This window comes from Dichomitus squalens (genome assembly GCF_000275845.1).
Source record: "Dichomitus squalens LYAD-421 SS1 unplaced genomic scaffold DICSQscaffold_99, whole genome shotgun sequence".
Taxonomy (NCBI): domain Eukaryota; kingdom Fungi; phylum Basidiomycota; class Agaricomycetes; order Polyporales; family Polyporaceae; genus Dichomitus; species Dichomitus squalens.
Window position 1 is genome coordinate 24,937 of NW_006766981.1, and position 12,995 is coordinate 37,931.

Consider the following 12,995-nt stretch of genomic DNA (forward strand, 5'->3'; position numbering starts at 1 on the left):
AAGGCCGCCGACTCGAAGCCGGCGTGGGCTGCTGCCACGTCCGAGAAGCCCCAAGAGAGCACCAGCACGTCAGGTGCGTTCGGCGGGAGTGGCGCATTCGGTGGTAGCAGCGGAACGAGCGCCTTCTCGTCTGCCAAGTCGACAGAGACCCCTTCTACGACATCTACCCCATCCGGTGGTGCGTTTGCCGGCCTAGGGCAGTCCAGTCAGTCTACAACAGGTGGTAGCGTGTTCGGCAAGACGACGTTCGGGCAATCTTCCTTCGGCCAACCAGCGTTCGGTCAGTCCTCGTCTGCACAGGCCGGTGCACCATCCACGCCTTCCACGAACCCAGCACCGACGAGTGCATTCGGGAGCGGAGGTGGGTTTGCCAGCTTTGCGAGCGCGGGACCGAGCGCGTTCGGGGCCGCCGCTTCTCAGTCTAGCGATACGAAGCCCCTCTGGGCGACTTCAGGCGCAGATGCGAAGACTCCCACAGAGCAACCAAAGTCCGCATTCGGGTTTGGGTCCACTACACCCAGTGCATTTGGTGGTGCAGAACAGGCCGTTAAGTCTCCCGCTGTCTCCACTGCTGAAAGTGCGACGCCTGCTTCGTCCCCGGAGAAACCTACGCCTCCCGTCTCAACTCCGCCAGCGACCCCTCCAGCCAAGACCGAGCCAAAGCCGGAGCCAACTACGACGCCTGCTGCCACGACAACACCTACGTCAACTACTCCCGCCGCGGGGGGCGCATTCGGCGGAGGCGCGTTTGGTGGACTCAAGACGTCGGGAACGGGCTTCAGCAGCCTTCGACCTGGCTTCGGCGCATTCGGTGCAAGTACCACACCGCCATCCTCTTCGCCCTTCTTTCAGAAGCCTGGTGCGGCTTCGGTCACCCCGACGCCCGTCTTCGGATCCTCGTCTTTCGGCACGTCGACGACCACTCCTCCTAGCAAGGACACTCCTCCCGGTGTACCCAAGTTCGGCGCGCCCTCCTTCGGTGCCGCCTCCTTTGGAGCTCCCTCGCTCACCTCCACCGGGTTCTTCGGCAAGCCGGCTGCAAGTACCCCGCCCACTGCAACAACTCCGGAGACGCCGACGAATGCTGCGGCGAAAAGTGCTTTCAGCGCGTTCAGTGGAGGCACTAGTCCGTTCAGTGCCGCTGCGTCCGGTTCCTCTGGGAAGAGCTTCGGAGATCTCTTACGTCAGAAGGAGGGAGAGGACAAGCCTGAAAGTGGAAAGAAAGAGGAGAAGAAGCCGGCAGGTTTCAGTCGGACTGCAGACGAGTGGAAGAAACCTGTATCAGTATTTGCTCAGCTCAAGGAGGCTGCTGTAGAAAAAGGTCTGCCCCACCGTACATCTGGTCGTCCAATGACATGACTGATTCTGGATCAACGCGTCTAGGCAAGGATGTTGGGGACGAGGACGCGGAAGGTGACGCAGACGAGGGAGTTGGGGACACTTCCTTCCGTTCTCAGGACGACGACAGTGATGGAGGCGAGGATGTCCTCGATGAATTTCTCAAGTCAGACGAAGAAGAGGAGGAGGAAGAGAAGGCAGAAGATGAAGAGGACAGCCTGCCTGGTGAAGAGGATGAGGAGGACGCGGAGCAGATCGAGCAGCCAGCCGCCACCTCCCGGTCTCCCTCGGGGTCCCCTACTGCCAAGCCTCCGGCTCCCAAGACGGCGTCCGTCTTCAGCATCTCATTCTCACCTGCAAGCCCAACAAAGCCTGAGAAGGATGAAGAGCCTTCCAAGTCGGCCTTCGCTCGCTCTGGCAGTACGACCCCTCCGGGGTCTCCCGCTCAAGGAGAACGCCCGTCTGCGTTGGCCGCGGGAGATGCCAAAGTTTCTGCTGTCCCTATGAGCCGTGCCGCATCTGCACCGCCCGTGCCCGGGTCAACTACGGGTCTACTTGGCATTGGTCGACCCTCTACGCGTCCTGCCAGGAGTTCTCCACTGGCCAGCCGTCCCATAAGTGGAGATGACGACGACGACGAGGAACCTCCTCACTCGCCGGTGGAGGCGAAAAAGGCCCGTTCCGCATCGCCTGTCCCCTCTATTGCAGCACGAGAAACGTCCAGACCCAAGACCCCGCCTGTGTTATTCGGCAACGCTCCCGCCCCTCCCAAGCCAGCTCCGTTCACGCTCACCCCTGCCGCCTCGCCGCCCATAAAAGCGCTGTCACCTGATGCAGGAAAGGTCCCGGAAGCCGGAGTTCCGACGCCGTCGAAGACTCCCCTCGTAGGGGCAAGCACTCCTGGTGGCGGGATCTTCTCTAAGCCTTCAGTGTTCTCGACCACCCCGACATCCCAGGGTAGTTTCTTTGCACAGAAGCCGCTTGGATCCCCCGTGCCTTCTCCTGTAACACCTGTTGTACCCCCTGCAACATCTCCAGCTCAGACCCCGTCCTTGGGCCAGAAGCCTTCAGCTCCGACACCAGGTAGTATATTCTCCTCGCCATTCGCGAAACCCACGTCGGCAGCTCCAACGCATCCCGCTCCGGTTGTGGCATCTGGTTTGTCAGCGTTCAACATCGGAGCCTCTACGCTACCGCAGAGCTCCAAGCCAGTTGGTTGGCCCCCCGCTCCCGCAGCACCCATCATCAACCCAGCCCCCATTCCCGCCGCAGCCCGTCCTGCAAGCCCTGCACAAGCTATAGCTGTGGAATTTTCTAATCTGCAGGCCGCGTTGACTAAAGAACTTGAAGATGTACGTGGTTCCCTCTTCAAATCACCAGGCTTCAGATTACTAAGTGTACGCTTGGATAGCTTAAGGCACTCGCCGCACAGACATCACAGCGAACCGCGCATTTGCAAAGGCCGAGTGGAAGCACCAAGACCGCGGCCGATCTGAATGAGCCAACGAAGTGGTTTATGAGCGACTTGACACAATTCAAGCACATTATGAAGGAAGTCGAGCGCGGACTGGAGAAGTGGGAGAAGGAGAAGGCAGCATGCATCTCGCAATTGCGTGAGCTGGAGAGTGATCTGTTGAAGGGTGAACATCTACTCTGTATCAAATCGGCGCATACTGACGAGTCCGTTGAAGGGAGCACCAGGAAGGAGGAAATCGAACGCTTCAGCAAGGCTTCAAAGGATACCGAGTTCGCGCGTATGTTGAAGCAGAGAATGCTGAGTCCCGATCACCTTGAGACCCAGGCGCAACTCAGGAGAGACGTTCGGGTGAGTAATTCTGGCTGATAATGGGAAGCATGCACTCATCGTCCTTTCAGACCATCCGTAGTCGCATTCAACAGTTGGAAGAGTACGTCCAGGCGTCCAAGAAGAAGCTCAACAGCTTAAAGAATGGGAGGCCGTCGCTCAAGTACGCTTGCTGCTGCTTCGACGGTCTAACTAAGACTGACTGACCTCCGCTATGTCGTTAGGCCTCCCTCATTGGACACGATAAATCGGACGTATCGCAACATCGATGCTGCCATTGACCAAGAGGAAGACGACTTGGCCAGCCTTGCGGAGCGCGTTGCCCAGCTCGAACTCTCCTCAAAAGCTGCGCCTCTGCTCTCCTTCTCTGCCTCTACTCGCGATCGTCGACTTCCTGACCGCGGCGCCCAGCGTGTCGGACGAGAAGTCACCCCCAACATCGCCGCTTCAACCGCAGCAGCTCTCAACGCAGAGAGAAGCGCGCAGAAGCTGAAGAAGGCGCTGCTGAGCGCACGCAAAGAGCCGCTCCTCAACACCAAAGCTGTTGATGCAGTCCCGCGGGAACGAGAACTCGAGGCTCGGAAAGCCCTTCTCGAGTCTGGGTCGGGTCTTAGCCTCGGCGCGGCGTTCAGCGCTGGGCTCAACGGCGGCGTCGTACCCAGTACACCGTCATATGCAGCTTCGCCTGGGTGGTCACTGCCTCCGTTCACCCTGGACTCGAACCCTACGACGGGCCTGGGCGGTGGAAGGAATAGAGGACCACGCGAGAAGCAGCACGCGAAGCCGATTCAGTTGCATCAGGGCGCGAAGCCTGCACTCCCACCACCTCCCGCGGGCTTCAGCTGGGGACCCGTGCCCATCATACAGCCGAAGACCACCATTTCGATATTCGCTGGCATTGGCGATGGCAGGGGAAAGGCGAAGGATGAGAAGGGGCTCGGTGACTCCTGGGTTGCGGATGGATTCGAAAAGTGATGTCAGACAAAGGGTCCTCTTGAATACCTTCTCACTGCATGCACATTCGCCGAATCAACTGTTATGTATCATCATATGAATCGTGTAGGCTACAGGGATGACTCAAAATCTGCACGAATACCATGTTTTCTTGATATTCACCAGACTTCAGCTAGACTTCCCATGTTCTTTCGGAGCGCCTTGTTTCACCGCAGCACTAGCAGCGGTATCCTCCGGCGCATCTTCAAACTGCTCAGGGTCCGTTTTCTGCTCGAACGGGTTGTAGATGATGCTCTCCAAATGAGCAAGGGCGGCCTGCAATCAAAAGTAAAGATGGAAAGAGAGGTTGGCGAAGCGACGTCTAGTATGGGTTGAAGCGGTTATTATTGAGGAAATCACCGCGCACTTTGCCGACTTCACTGAGCTCCTGGTCGACGTTACCGTTGAAGGTATCAAACTCGCCGGGGTCGACGAACGCGTCGTCGTCGTCATCCATCTCGTCTTCGTCATTGGGATCGGGATGGAGGGATGCGCAAAAGGATAGACTCTCAAAGATGGGCTCGACTTGAGATACTATGAGTGAAAAGAACTTATTAGAATGAGAATACAATGACTTACGCGAAGACAAGTTTTTGGGGATGATGACAAGTTCGCGCATGCTAGACGCGTCTTCATCCTCATCTGCTGGTGCATCGGCCTCTGCAGGTTCGTCCAGTTGGCAGTAGATGGAGGGACCGGCCTCTGCACGTGAGATGGCGTGGAGAGTGATGGAGGGATAGTCGACTTGGAAGCCGCGTCCTGTAGACGACAAGAAGACGAGGGCACTGAGGTATGTATGAGCGGAAGAGGACGGGTGATAAAGGAAGGAACGCACCTTTCGATCACGTAGAGTGCACCATTAGCCCCATCCTCGCTGGAAAATCCTGGGAGAGGTGGATCGAGCGTTACCGAAACATTTTCCTCCTTGTGGCGGAGAACAGGAGGGATGTCGGCAAAGGACGCAGGGGTGGAGGCACTGATGTTTTTGTGCTCCTCTGGGGATATGTACGTGGGGAGAGAAGTGACGAGGTCGATGGCCATGTTGTATATTCTGTAGTGGAGGGAGAGCAAGGATAGGACGCGGAGGCTTACCAGGACGCGACTGTCTGAGGATGCAGATGCTGCAGCAGCCGATCTCGATCTCGGTCGATGATCAGTAGCGCCCAGCACAGCTCTCTCCCAGCCGAGACTCGCTCCGGTCAGTGCCGAAAGCCCACTCATCCGAGGCCAACGGCCGCCGTCTCTCGTCCTCTTACCATTCACTCGACAACGCTCTCCGCCATGCCCGTTACGACGACGCCTTCTGACCCTCAAGCTGCTGCTCTCCTTGCTCATGTCTTGCAGCAGACCCAATCGAACATCAACTTCCTTGCATCTCAGAACTACATCTCCCATGCCGAGGCCTCCGACCTCATCAGCCGTCTCACTCAAGGGGCCGACCACGATTCCTTACTATCTAGCATGAACAACTTGGCTGTTGGTCCTGCTCGTGCTCCTCCGGAGCCCGCCCGTCGTTCCATCCCACCACCGCCCCCAAGGAATCACGTCCAGAAGGCCCGTGCCTTGTGGGCCTACAACGAGGACGGCCGGGTGCGTATCCCGGCTTACATTCCTCTGATGACCTTCTCCTTGCGCTTTCCCCGCGCGCTTCGTGTCCCCCTCAAGTCACCATTTGCACCATGTAATCGTAATAATACTCATCTTCCGCCTTGTCTTGCACACAGGAACCCAATGACCTCTCCTTCTCCCAAGGAGAGATCATCGAGATCGTGGACGAAACAAACGCCGACTGGTGGACTGGCAAAGTCCGCGGCAAGCAAGGCCTCTTTCCGTCCAACCACGTCGAGAAGATTCCGTCAGGCCCCTCTACCTCCCCCGCCCCTCCTGTGTCCATGCCCCCCATGCCCTCCGCACCTTCATACTACGCCCCGCCGCCTCCGGGGCCGCCCCAGCCGTACTACCAAGGCCCTGCGCCCGACTACAATAACGAGAAGACGTCCATGTACCAGCCGGCCTACGCGCCCCCTGCACCGGTCCAGGCTCCCCAGCCGCCGGTCCAGCAGGTTGTCGTCCAGCAGGAGCCTCCCAAGAAGAGCAAGTTCGGCAAGCTGGGCAATACGATGGCCACGTCGGCTGCAGGTGGTGTCGGCTTCGGTGCTGGTGAGTTCCATATACGATCGCGACATGGGTGTGCAAGCTCACATACGCTTGTCTATTCTAGGTGCCGCTATCGGCAGTGGCATCGTCAACGCCATCTTCTGAGGTGCTGCGTTAGACCGCATTCTAATGTCCGTAGCTCTGACCTTCGTCTTGTGCGCTTTCGATCGGACTGTTGCTGGTATTGTATGTGGCGCTGTCTGTAACATGGAATGTGGACGGATATATGACTCGGCTTGACCTCTAACATTTTCACCATGTACAGACATATCGATACAATAGATGTGAAACTCCTTCCGCGACGCTGTCTCTCTCACCAGACGACGATGTTGCATCAGCTGACTTCGTCTTCTTTTGTTACCGGGATTCCAAATAGTTCCTTGACGTATTCGACCGTGGTAGGATCTCCGGTATTCTGCGAATTCTGGTCATACAGAGTAGCAACGAAGTGATGTTGGGTATACTGACCTTCGTAATTTCGTCACTAATCTTAACAGTTGGTTTGCCATACACTGACGAGAGCTTGATGACCATGTTCAAAGCCTTGCTCTTCTCTGAACCACCGCTCGACTTCTTCTTGAAGTCATTCGACAGCGACGTCCCGATGCCAAAGGCACCTGTAATATGAGACACGTGTAAGCACGACAATCATTCCTAACAAAGATTCTAAACGAACACTTGAAGCCCAACTCATCACATTGCTTCTTCAGCTGCAATGCTTTATCCACGTTAAGCGCATCGGAGTAGATTATGATCTTCTTGGTGTGGTCTACGCCGAGTTGTTGGTATATCTCCTTCGCACGCGGCGCGTAGACGAAAGGATCCCCAGAGTCTTGGCGCAGGCCTGTCCAGTGTTCGGCGAAATGTTTGTTGGCCAGGAAGTCCTGAGGCGATTCAGTTCGGTGATAGTCCGCGAAAGGGGGTACAAGCGATCTTACCTTGTAGAATGCTTCGGTGGAGAACGTGTCCGTAAGCGCGATAAGAAGTGCGTTGGGATATGTCTTCTCCCATAGCTCGAGTGCTGTGCCGTTAGCATGTTCATACCCCTTCTGCGCACCCACCTGTACCAGGACATGTCAGGCATTGGTGAAAGGGTGTCAGTCTTCCCGTCAGCAGCAAAGCCGCAACTCAACGTACACCCATAAACCATTCGCTACGAACCAAATGATGAGGAGGCTATGGGGGCTGCAGACGACGTGTAATCTCACTGGGCAATAGTCCCAACGGGATTGACGTTGAACTTCATGGCGAAGAATACCTGCGGTCAGGAATTGAGCATCATCGATCGTGGAAATATACTGGGGATCAATTACGTTGCTAGTTCCGTTGACCTTTCCCCTTCCTGGATGGTCGCGCTCCGCGCGAAGGATGCCCTGCAAGACAAGCTCCTGCGTGCGAGCGGAACGTCTTCTCCGAGTACCGAACTCGTTGAATACGCAGTCAGCCTGGAGCAGCACCGTCGCCTTCTGGTAGGCAGCATCTGTTCGCATGTCGTCAAGGCTGCTCTAGCAAAATTTCTAGTGACACCTACCCTCTTGCCCCTCGTAATCCCAGTCCGTGTCAACCGTTGTGAAGTAGATTTCGCTCAGACAGGCCATGAGCGGGACCTCCCAGAGGATGGTTTCTTGCCATGGGCCCACTGCCTCGATCTGAATCCTGCCGCGCGCACTCAGATCGCCTCGTTCATTCCGTTCCTTGTCTTCCGGAATGGGTTCGAAGCGCAGACGCAGCTGATCGGGGTTGAAACGGTACGCTTCCAGGTAGTCTAGGTACGACGTTTCGAAGTAAGGGCAAGCCTTCTCCAACCACGCGCGCTCTTCCTTCGTGAGCTTGAGCTTGTCGAACTCTGTCACGGATAGAATTGAACGCGGTAGATGAGACAGTGGTAAAGGCACACGACGCGGTTCACTCACGGGCCGCAGAGCGCCTGAAGCGGTCGAAACATTCGCGAGTGAAGTACACGTCCTTGTCGCGGTGAGTGAACCTGTATGTGCCTTCGACGCCGGGGAAATGTTGCAACACCGCTTGCTGCATTGTAAACTAGATCGTCCGTAGCCGTGGGTCCCGTCAGTGATCGTCATCGGAGCAGCCTGCCGAAGTCGCAGATTCGAGTGAGAAGGCGTACTTTGTATAGATCGGTGTCCAGTAGGGACAACGGGGTCACCGTGTGATCCTTATGCTCCATTTTTCCGGTCTCGGCTTGCAGCAGTCCGTAATGGCGGTATGAGGAGAGAGGGATCCTAGTATTCTACTATCGGTGGACGATGATATGAGTACTTTTCAGCGCTTCAGGGCATCCGAACGCTGCGATAACGTCATCAAACCCTAACCTAGCCCTCCTGCGCGGCGAGATCCCCGATCTCCTGAGCGAACTCTGTTCCATCATCCCAATTTCATCCAGTCGGTGGCTGAACGTCTCTCCTTCCTTCCTTTCCCCACATCCACCATGGTGAGCTGATTGACCATCCTTATCACTAGCGTTGGGCTCAAAACAGCGCAGAGCTCACGAATAGAGATCCTGAACGACGGAGGATATCGCTCCGATGGCCGCAAACAATACGAACTTCGCGACATTACCATAGACCTAACCCAACAGGGCACCGCAGATGGCTCCGCCCAGCTCACTCATGGGCTCACGCAAGTACTCGTCACCGTCTTCGGACCCCGGGAAGCCAAAATGCGCTCGCAAACATTGCACGACCGTGCTGTCTTGAACGTCGAGATGAGTGTGGCGCCGTTCAGCACCGGCGAACGTCGAAAACGGTCAAGAGCAGACAGGTGAGTGCGGTGTTCAAACCCCTTCAGGATTCCTGCCAATAGCATCGTGCGACGCGATAACATATGACAAGCATATAGGCGAATTCTCGAAATGGCAGCTATGATCGCTTCCACCTTCGAACCCGTCGTACAAACGAACCTCTATCCCCGCTCCCAGATTGACATCTACGTACATGTCCTCCAGCAAGATGGCTCTCTGCTCCCCGCGTGTATCAACGCGACCACCCTGGCTCTCGTCACTGCAGGTGTCCCTCTACTCGATTTTGTCTGCGCGGTCACTGGCGGCGTACACTCGACATCACCCCTTCTGGACCTGACGACTCTCGAGGAGAACGATGTCCCACATATGACGGTCGCAGTCATGCCTCGGACACGAAAAGTAACCCTTGTTACAATGGAGACGCGTCTGCACGTCGAACGGTTTCGAGAGCTATTCGAGCTTGCATGCGAGGCAGGACAGACAATTCACAGGGAGATGAAGTATGCTGTCAAGGACCGTACCGTCGCGCTCGTCAACGCAATGGACGCCGGTTCAAAAGGTGGCGCAGCGGACGACCATGACAGAGATGTAGTGATGGACGACAGAATATGACTTCGTTTTCCTCCTTGTCAACCCTTTGCGTTGGCTGTCTCACGTAGCGCGCGCACAAACGTCTAGGTCGGTCAATCCCGCTTGGCTTCGATTCTCCTGAAACATGCTAGCCACTTCTCTCCCTGGTTCCTCTCCACCTTCTTGCCCTCTTCTGTGCTATTGTACACTGCATCTACGATGGGGCCCTTGCCCTCGTCCCTCAACTCCTGCTCGGTGACTGGCTCGAAAAGAGGGAACTGCTCCAGATGCGTGCGCATCCAGTCATGCAGGTCCCTAACGTCCGTGATGGTATACACGATGCCGCCCGGCTTCAGGATATATGCATACTCAGCCAACAAGGTGGGCGAGATAATCCTCGCTTTATGTTTCCTTGCTTTAAAGTGGGGGTCGGGGAAGAGGAAGAAGAGGGCGGAGAGGGAGTGCTTCGGAAAGTAATTGGGCATGAACTTCATGGAGTTTGCGCGGACGATGGAGACGTTTTGGTATGGGCCTGGTGTGTCGTCGGCCGAAGGTTGAGGGGGTGCGGAGGTAGAACGTAGTGCGACAATCCTGTCGTGGACATACTGGGAGACTTGAACGCGGATCTCCATGCCTGGGTGGACGGGACGGAAATCAGACGGCTGTTCACGCGGACGGGCAACGATGGGGAGAAGCATATGACATTTCGCAGTGCGATGATACATGGAGCACGAGTACGTGTGGACAGCGCTTGGTAACACGAGACGCGTGATAGGGTATGGAAAGGGCAAAAGAGGACTGACCGAGCATGAGCGTATTGGGGAAGAGAGGAGCGAGGGCGATAAGTAGCCCTCCGAAGCCGCAGCCGACATCTGCGAACTCGGGTGTTTTTCCAGAGCCGGCGAAGGCAGGATAGTGTGCGTCCCAGTCGAACTGGTCAGGAGAGGGCGGATAACTTAAAGCGTGGTCGGAGAAGGGGTTGGCGTGGGCGCGCTGCCTGTAGTGCCGTTTCTGCAAGAGGCGATTGGGTGAGCGTCATGTCGGGCGGTGGGCGAGAATGGTGCGACGTACTTGTGGGAGGACATCGTTCTGGACCTGCTTGGGGACGGCGGGGTCGTTGTCAGACCGCTTTCTCTTTGGCATCGTGCGCCGGAAGATGGTGGACGGAGGGAGGAGGAAACACAGTCGGATCGGGGTCGGGACGGCCGGCTGGAAAGACGGCTGCTCATTGGCAGGAGACTGCCGATGCCACGTCACGTGTCTCGCGCGACAGTGAGCTCATATGGGCGACCGCCAGCGCGCCCTCTTTCTTTTCCTCATCCACTGCCCCCTCCCGTCGCTGTCCGCCATGTCCTCCGCTCTTCGTTCTGCCATCCAGCAGGTATGTCCCTCCCGCTGCTCGACAAATCACGCACATTGCTGATCACCGTCGTACCCTCCAGTCACGTCGCTCCGCCTTCGCGCGGTCGGCCCGCTTCGCCTCCACCTCGGCCAAGGCACCTACTCTCAAGGAGCGTCTTGCCGAGCTCATTCCCGCTGAGATCGAGAATGTACGCACGTTAAGGCCCACGCCATTCACAAGTTTCCTCACCCTCTTCTCTCCTAACAGGTGAAGGCGACGCGTGCGGCGCACGGCAAGAAGTCCTTCGGCCCCGTCCTCGTCGACCAGCTCTACGGGTTTGTATCACCATCGCGTCTTCTCTCGGCCCCTTCTCACTTCTCCTCACAGTGGTATGCGTGGTCTGCCCGCTCTTATCTGGGACGGCTCCGTCCTCGATGCTGGTACGTGTCTCGTTACCTTGCTCATGCCACACGTGCTCACTATATCGACACAGAGGAGGGTATTCGCTTCCGTGGCAAGTCTATTCCCGAGATCCAGGCGGCTCTCCCCAAGGCCCCCGGTGGGTCCGAGCCTCTCCCTGAGGGTCTTTTCTGGCTTCTCCTCACTGGCGAGGTCCCCACCCAGGAGCAGGTCGCCGCCCTCTCCAAGGACTGGGCTGCACGTGCCTCCATCCCCTCCTTCGTCGAGGAGATCCTCGACCGCTGCCCGCCCACGCTGCACCCCATGTCGCAGTTCTCGCTGGCGGTCACTGCTGTATGTTTTTGACGTCATACACTCCCTTGGTCACACAAAGTTTATTAACCCCGGCCCGGTTACCGTGTAGCTCAACCACGACTCGGCATTTGCCAAGGCATACCAGCAGGGCGTCTCCAAGAAGGAGTACTGGCAGCCCACATTCGAGGATGCCATGGACCTGTGAGTATTATGCTTTAGACAGGGATATCCTCCGCAGTACGTTCCTAATCGTGTAATGTAGCATCGCCAAGCTTCCTAACATCGCCGGTCGCATCTACCGCAACGTCTACGGCGGTGGCAAGCTTCCTGCGATCGATGCCGAGAAGGACTACTCTTACAACCTGGCTAACCTGCTTGGCTTTGCCGACAAGCCGGACTTCGTCGAGCTCTTGCGTCTTTACATCACCATCCACTCCGACCACGAGGGTGGCAATGTTTCCGCCCACACCGGCAAGCTCGTCGGCTCTGCCCTCTCTGACCCCTTCCTCGCTTTCGGTGCCTCCTTGAATGGTCTTGCTGGTCCCCTTCACGGTCTTGCCAACCAGGAGGTTCTGATCTGGCTCCGCAAGATGCAGTCCAAGATTGGCGAGAACGCGTCAGATGATGCTGTCCGCGAGTACGTCTGGTCCACGCTCAAGGGCGGGCAGGTCGTTCCTGGCTACGGCCACGCCGTCCTCCGCAAGACCGACCCTCGCTACACGGCGCAGCGCGAGTTCGCGCTCAAGCACCTGCCCAACGATTCGCTGTTCAAGCTCGTCAACCAGGTGTACAACATTGTTCCCAATGTCCTCCTCGAGGCTGGCAAGGCCAAGAATCCCTGGCCGAACGTCGATGCACACTCCGGTGTTCTCCTGACCTACTATGGTCTTGACCAGATGAACTTCTACACGGTTCTCTTCGGTGTCTCGCGCGCATTCGGTGTTGCCGCCCAACTCGTCTGGGATCGTGCTCTCGGTGCTCGTACGTGTCTTCTATGAACCCTAGTCGCGCTGCACTTCATGCTAACTATTTGCCCTTGCAGCTCTTGAGCGCCCCAAGTCGTATTCGACTGAGGCCATCAAGAAGATCTTCGAGAACAAGGCGGAGTAAAATTTGCCTCCATTGATGATAAAACCTCTCCTGATGAGGATGACGACGTGCATGATTGCGGGATCCTATCTGGCGAGCGTACTGTCCCTAGACTTCGTAGTGTAGAGCTTGATTCTGTTGAACAGTTTAGTGCTTACGTAATGCACATGCGTGTTTCTTGTATACTGTGTGAAGCGCGCGTGCATCGTCATTCGCTATTAAGCGTACAG

The 12,995-nt window shown here is 56.8% G+C and overlaps 7 protein-coding genes across 7 annotated transcripts; 4 read left to right on the plus strand and 3 right to left on the minus strand.

The window, feature by feature from the left end:
- Positions 1-2,749: 2,749 nt before the first annotated feature.
- DICSQDRAFT_72716 (uncharacterized protein) lies at positions 2,750-4,117 on the plus strand (the record flags this gene model as incomplete). The annotated part of the gene is made up of 4 exons (XM_007371344.1): positions 2,750-2,978; positions 3,030-3,163; positions 3,214-3,305; positions 3,367-4,117. Coding segments are annotated over 4 exons (1,206 nt in total), but the record flags the coding sequence as incomplete, so codon positions are not given.
- A 340-nt stretch (positions 4,118-4,457) lies between these two features.
- On the minus strand, positions 4,458-5,176 carry DICSQDRAFT_150737 (uncharacterized protein; the record flags this gene model as incomplete). The annotated part of the gene is made up of 3 exons (XM_007371345.1): positions 4,458-4,660; positions 4,715-4,920; positions 4,971-5,176. 3 exons carry the CDS (start codon positions 5,174-5,176, stop codon positions 4,458-4,460), a joined length of 615 nt encoding a protein of 204 aa, XP_007371407.1.
- Positions 5,177-5,416: 240 nt separating this feature from the next.
- Positions 5,417-6,397, plus strand: DICSQDRAFT_175457 (SH3-domain-containing protein; the record flags this gene model as incomplete). The annotated part of the gene is made up of 3 exons (XM_007371346.1): positions 5,417-5,725; positions 5,860-6,295; positions 6,357-6,397. 3 exons carry the CDS (start codon positions 5,417-5,419, stop codon positions 6,395-6,397), a joined length of 786 nt encoding a protein of 261 aa, XP_007371408.1.
- Positions 6,398-6,626: 229 nt separating this feature from the next.
- DICSQDRAFT_72726 (nicotinate phosphoribosyltransferase) lies at positions 6,627-8,477 on the minus strand (the record flags this gene model as incomplete). Its single annotated transcript, XM_007371347.1, has 10 exons — positions 6,627-6,707; positions 6,761-6,909; positions 6,969-7,176; positions 7,231-7,353; positions 7,430-7,445; positions 7,501-7,550; positions 7,606-7,772; positions 7,824-8,138; positions 8,206-8,332; positions 8,418-8,477. 10 exons carry the CDS (start codon positions 8,475-8,477, stop codon positions 6,627-6,629), a joined length of 1,296 nt encoding a protein of 431 aa, XP_007371409.1.
- A 261-nt stretch (positions 8,478-8,738) lies between these two features.
- Positions 8,739-9,662, plus strand: DICSQDRAFT_150740 (uncharacterized protein; the record flags this gene model as incomplete). The annotated part of the gene is made up of 3 exons (XM_007371348.1): positions 8,739-8,741; positions 8,793-9,070; positions 9,149-9,662. 3 exons carry the CDS (start codon positions 8,739-8,741, stop codon positions 9,660-9,662), a joined length of 795 nt encoding a protein of 264 aa, XP_007371410.1.
- Positions 9,663-9,733: 71 nt separating this feature from the next.
- Positions 9,734-10,640, minus strand: DICSQDRAFT_72772 (putative methyltransferase; the record flags this gene model as incomplete). The annotated part of the gene is made up of 2 exons (XM_007371349.1): positions 9,734-10,254; positions 10,382-10,640. Coding segments are annotated over 2 exons (780 nt in total), but the record flags the coding sequence as incomplete, so codon positions are not given.
- A 309-nt stretch (positions 10,641-10,949) lies between these two features.
- Positions 10,950-12,947, plus strand: DICSQDRAFT_184143 (citrate synthase). Its single transcript, XM_007371350.1, has 8 exons — positions 10,950-11,001; positions 11,063-11,170; positions 11,230-11,297; positions 11,350-11,402; positions 11,456-11,715; positions 11,786-11,877; positions 11,939-12,657; positions 12,719-12,947. The coding sequence occupies exons 1-8, from the start codon at positions 10,969-10,971 to the stop codon at positions 12,784-12,786; spliced, it is 1,401 nt and encodes a 466-aa protein (XP_007371412.1). The 5' UTR covers positions 10,950-10,968; the 3' UTR covers positions 12,787-12,947.
- Positions 12,948-12,995: the final 48 nt, after the last annotated feature.

Excerpts from the sequence above, each read along its gene's own strand:
- DICSQDRAFT_184143 (XM_007371350.1), top strand. The coding sequence starts at position 10,969 with ATGTCCTCCGCTCTTCGTTCTGCCATCCAGCAG. Across the intron at positions 11,403-11,455 it reads CGGCTCCGTCCTCGATGCTG|AGGAGGGTATTCGCTTCCGT; the intron begins GTACGTGTCTCG and ends ATATCGACACAG. Across the intron at positions 11,716-11,785 it reads TCTCGCTGGCGGTCACTGCT|CTCAACCACGACTCGGCATT; the intron begins GTATGTTTTTGA and ends GTTACCGTGTAG.